This window comes from Trifolium pratense, linkage group LG1 (assembly GCF_020283565.1).
Source record: "Trifolium pratense cultivar HEN17-A07 linkage group LG1, ARS_RC_1.1, whole genome shotgun sequence".
Taxonomy (NCBI): Eukaryota; Viridiplantae; Streptophyta; class Magnoliopsida; order Fabales; family Fabaceae; genus Trifolium; species Trifolium pratense.
Genome location: NC_060059.1, coordinates 46,081,812 through 46,086,818, shown reverse-complemented (window position 1 = coordinate 46,086,818; position 5,007 = coordinate 46,081,812). Strand labels below are relative to the sequence as shown.

Genomic DNA, 5,007 nt, shown 5'->3' with positions numbered 1-5,007 from the left:
AACTATTGGTTTATTACTTTAATTTTTAGATTTAAACTACAACAAGGACTTTCACTAATCACCCACACCAGTAAGCAGAATGGATTCGAGGCATAATAGATAAGCTTGATCTAAGCGAGTCAGGATCCTCTCCATTTGAAGAGGAAATGACAATCTCCTTTTCTATTCATAAAAAGGTGACACGTGGCAAAAACTATATCAACGGTTCAAATTTTTTTACACATTAACAAAAAATTAAAAATGAAAATGTAAGGACGCTTCAATGTTGTTTGTCTCACTATTGTCCCTGGCCAAGTTCCAAAACCTTCGTCGTTCGCCGCTGGTCACTGAGCCATCGTTGTTTTGCCATCGATTTATGTCAATCTTTGTTTTCAGATTTTATTAGAAAAGTAGAGAAATTAACATTGTGAAATTTCATTGATTGATGAAAAGTGAAGTTTACACGCGCCGAAGGATCTATATATGGAGATCCAAACTTTGTCTAGCTGGCAGTGCCAGCTCAGCAGATCCTTACTGACTCAATGCCAAGTCATCATTGATTTTGTCTAACTTCTAACAAACTTATGCTTAGTTAGATGTAACCAACTGTTACCGATTAAATAATTACACTTTGTTAGTTACAATTCTAAAGCAAGATTACACAGGGTCCGGTTACTGTGCATAAGCCAAAGCTTATGCACCGTGCATAAGCCCAAGATAATTGCTTAGCACACCCCGTCCATTGCTTCGTACACCCCCAACAGATCCCTTCCCTTCCATTACACAAAACAAATCGCTCTGTCCTCCTTGACCCTAACTCCGGCGCACTCGCCGGACTCAAAACCGGAGGAATTCTCGTTGACATGACCACATCAGATCCTTCACTCGCAGTCGAAATTGCCGATGCTGCATCCTCCAAAAACTGCCACTCAATCGACGCTCCAATCTCTGGTGGAGACCGCGGCGCGAAAAACGGAACCCTAGCAATCTTCGCTGGAGGAGATGAATCAATCGTTAAATTACTTTCTCCATTGTTTTCATCATTGGGGAAGGTGAATTACATGGGTAGTAGCGGAAAAGGTGAATTACTTTCTCTAAGCATATGTGATATTTTCTTCCTCTAATTTCTTCTGTATTCATGTGTTTTGATTTTGGGAATTAGGTTTGGAAAGGATTTTTGCTGTTGTTGTTCTTGAGGCTTTGGTTTTTGAAAATGATACTTGAAACCATTTCACTAGACTAATGGTTTTGTTGTAAATGTATTTCCATTAGTAAAATTGTGATTGGATAGAAATTTTTAGCAGATTGTATGGTTTGAGATTGAGATGTTGAATTTGGATGAATGGTTTGATCTTAAGTATAGTAATAATTTCTGTGAATGATAGTTGTCTAGTATCAAGATTACCTGCAGTTACAACCAAATGAATTTTACTTGTTTTTTCAAACTATATTATGAGTCAGTTTTAATAACGAAACTTACATAATCCCAAGATGAATAATATTGAAATGATTTTAGATAGTTTTACTCTAAAACCATTAGATGTACTTAATGGTGTTGCCTTTGAATCCACGATGAATAATTATTGAGTTCAACTTTTGAATCTTGTATGGGTGAACCTGATGTTGAATATAAGCAGGTTACATTTATTGAAGAAATTTCTTTAGAATTGAATAAATATTAGAGCATCAAGTAATTTTGGCAATGTTTGGCAATGAATGGAACGTGTTTGTAGAAAATATCAAAGCTTGGAAAAGGAAATCCTACCTCTAAGATTTTTTCGTATCGCGAACTATGTGCTACAACTCAGAATTTTCACTATACCAATATGATAGGAGAAGGAGGCTTCGGAAGGGTATACAAAGGAACAATTAAAAACACAGATCAAGTATTACTTCAACCAAAATTCTCATTTGAATATTATGTTCATGAAAAAGACTATTCATTAAGGTTATATGTAACATCATCATAACATAATTGAGTGTCTTGTTACATTTCAGGTTGTTGCTGTGAAGCAACTTGACAGAAATGGATTTCAAGGAAATAGAGAATTTCTTGTAGAGGTTTTGATTTTGAGTCTTTTGCATCACCCTAACCTTGTCAATTTAGTAGGGTATTGTGCTGAAGGTGATCAAAGGGTTTTGGTATATGAATATATGCCAAATGGTTCCTTAGAAGATCACTTGCTTGGTAAGTAACTATACTTCTTAACACAATCTCCTTGTTCTATATTGCAGAAAGCTACAATCTTTAATGGCATCGAATTTAAGTGTCCAATTTGAACCAATGCATTGATTTAAGCGATGTAGCACCTACACTTCGGATTTAAGGCATGTTTGGTGTTTGACACGTGTTAGTATCTGATACTGACATGACACCAAAATATCATTGTTGAGAGTGATTATAATATTTAATGATTTTGCTCAGAAATTGTTGCAATGTTTTATGCTGTTGTTGGAATTTATTCTGTATTTGTCATGTTTGTTGGTATGTGTTTATGTTGTTTTAAGAGTTGTCTAATCAAGTTCGTTTGTTGCATTTATCTATATAGATTTTTCTTAATAGATGTTAGCACAGGTTATGCATTCAAAATGAAAGTTCCCATGGTTGAATTATGCTTACTCATTTTCAACTTAATTTAATCTTGTACATGACATGTATCTCACTGTTATCTTGGAAACATCTGTTTAAGTGGTGCCATGTACTTTTGTTCTTTATAAATTTTTCCTGCTGCAACATATACTAAGCATTGACTTTCTACTTAGAGATCGGAGAAAACACAAGAAAAGAAGAACCAAAACACTTTGCAGAAACATTGATTAAAGAAAATGTAGCATTCTATGCTATGTCGAGGCTTCAAATTTGATAGCAAATTTTGCTATCTTTCAATTGAAAGTATAAATGATCCATTTTTGAGTTGGACCTTAACAAATCTCACCTTTAGAAAGACACATGATCCATTTTCTGTTTCTAATCACTGTGTATGTTAGGCTTTTTTTATTGAGATGTTTAAAATTGATTTTAGAATGGTTTCAGAGAGTTGTACTCTAAAACCATTTAGCTGGTAGAATGGTTTCAGAGAGTTGTACTCTGAAACCATTTTGCTGGTAGAATGGTTTCAAATGATTATGTTCCAGTTACATCCTTAGTTTAGGCCATTTGGAAGAACTACAAAATTAACATCAGTTCATTTACCATTTGGTAGAATGGTAGAATGGTGTCATGGACAATGCTTCTTAATAATGCACTTCTTCTTAAAGTATGATTTATTTTTGACAATTTTGCGCAAATGGATTGATATAGGTTGTTTTTACTTGTAGGCTTGATGCTACTTGCATCTCTTGGAAGCGAATGCGAGGAAACTATGTTAAAACAATTGATGTTGTTGGAGTTTGGCAAGAGAACAATGTTGTTGAAACTGAAAAGACCATTGAAGCTCTTAAAAGAGTTGCATAGTAAATTTAGAAAAGTTCCCAGAATTGATGTTATTCTTGTTGTATAAATTGTTGTAGACCTTTGGATGTATTTATATATTTTAAGTTATTTTATGTGTCATCTTGGGTAGAAATTGTAATATCACCACATACATATTGTAAAGAATTTAGACCTATATTTGTGTACTATCGATTAATGCAATTAGATTTCTAATGATTTTGCAATATCATTTTTCTGGTTTCAATATCCTTCCCATTGTTTCTACTAGTTATGCAATTCTTCTGGTCCATTATTATGATTATATTTAGCCATTTGTTACTTTCTGAAATTCCTGGCACACAGTGGACAGGTGTTGCTCAAGGTGTAGCAACACTTGTCTGTTGTAGACAGATGTTGTTACTGGTGCGCCAACACTTGTCTATAAACAGAGCAAATAACATAAAACAATACAAACAGTAAAGTAAATAACACACGAGAGTTGTTAACCCAGTTCAGCCTAAAGCCTACTCTGGGGGATACCAATCCAGGAATGAAGTCCACTATCAGCAGTATTACTTCGAAGCTAAACTCACCCGTTTACAACTTCTCACTTAATCACTACCCAATGACACTTCTACCTAGGAACTCCTAGATATGAGACCCCGTCCCAATTCCCACCTTAGCAACACAGACAGCGCTGCTATTCAATTCCACAATCACAACAGGTGGAGACACACTCCTAAGAAACTAGGATTCACTCTTGCTTAAAAGCTTGCGAGTAAACCACACAACATAATAGAACAATCTCCGTACTTCAAAGCTTAGGAGAAGTTCACACTTACAACTCAATACACTCAGGTCCTAAGCTTGCATCAATGAGACACAAGAAAGGCTCACAATTAACACTCTAAAATCCCTAAAACACACGCTTTGTAAGAACACGATTTTAGATGCTTGAAACCATATGCTTGCCTTCGTATTTATAGTAGTAGAATGACTTGGGCTTCAAGACAAAATTAGGGCTTCTAGAATTGCGGCAGCAGTGGTATATTTTTGAAAACAATAGTTATATTTTTGAACCGCAAAAATATATTTTCCAAAAATATAATTCCTTTGGAAAATAAAACTAGGGTTTGGCTGCCTCATGAAACACATTAAACACGTGCGCCTTCCTCTGTAAGAAACCTTGAAATAATTCTTCAAACAGATCTTCAAAAGATTGAGTAGAAAATAATAACATCCAGCTGGCGCGCGCAGAACAGAGTCAGGTGTTGTTCCAAAGTGTAACAACATTTGTCACAACACTTGGGGTCAGCACACTTGTCTCAACACCTGGCTAAAATATGTTTTTGCAAAATGTAGCCAATACATACAAAAACCCAACAATCTCCCCCTTTGGCAAATTTTGGCTAAAACAATATTAGACCAGTATATAGAGAGATACGGTATTACCTTTCCTTCGAGTCAACATGATCACACAACTAGGAAAGAAAGTAACACACAATAAAACTACCTCAAAGAGATTTAAGTAGCATCAGAGGCAATGCAACAGCGGAATAAAAACACAACTAGCCTCATGGAACAACACAAGGGAGAAATAAACTCCCATAGTAGAT

General features: G+C 35.2%; 1 protein-coding gene across 1 annotated transcript; it reads left to right on the top strand.

Annotated features, from left to right (window-relative positions):
- The first annotated feature begins 645 nt into the window (after nucleotides 1–645).
- LOC123902353 (probable serine/threonine-protein kinase PBL21) lies at nucleotides 646–3,656 on the top strand. Its single transcript, XM_045952049.1, has 4 exons — nucleotides 646–1,059; nucleotides 1,813–1,865; nucleotides 1,978–2,167; nucleotides 3,298–3,656. The coding sequence occupies exons 1-4, from the start codon at nucleotides 843–845 to the stop codon at nucleotides 3,477–3,479; spliced, it is 642 nt and encodes a 213-aa protein (XP_045808005.1). The 5' UTR covers nucleotides 646–842; the 3' UTR covers nucleotides 3,480–3,656.
- The last annotated feature ends 1,351 nt before the right edge of the window (nucleotides 3,657–5,007 follow it).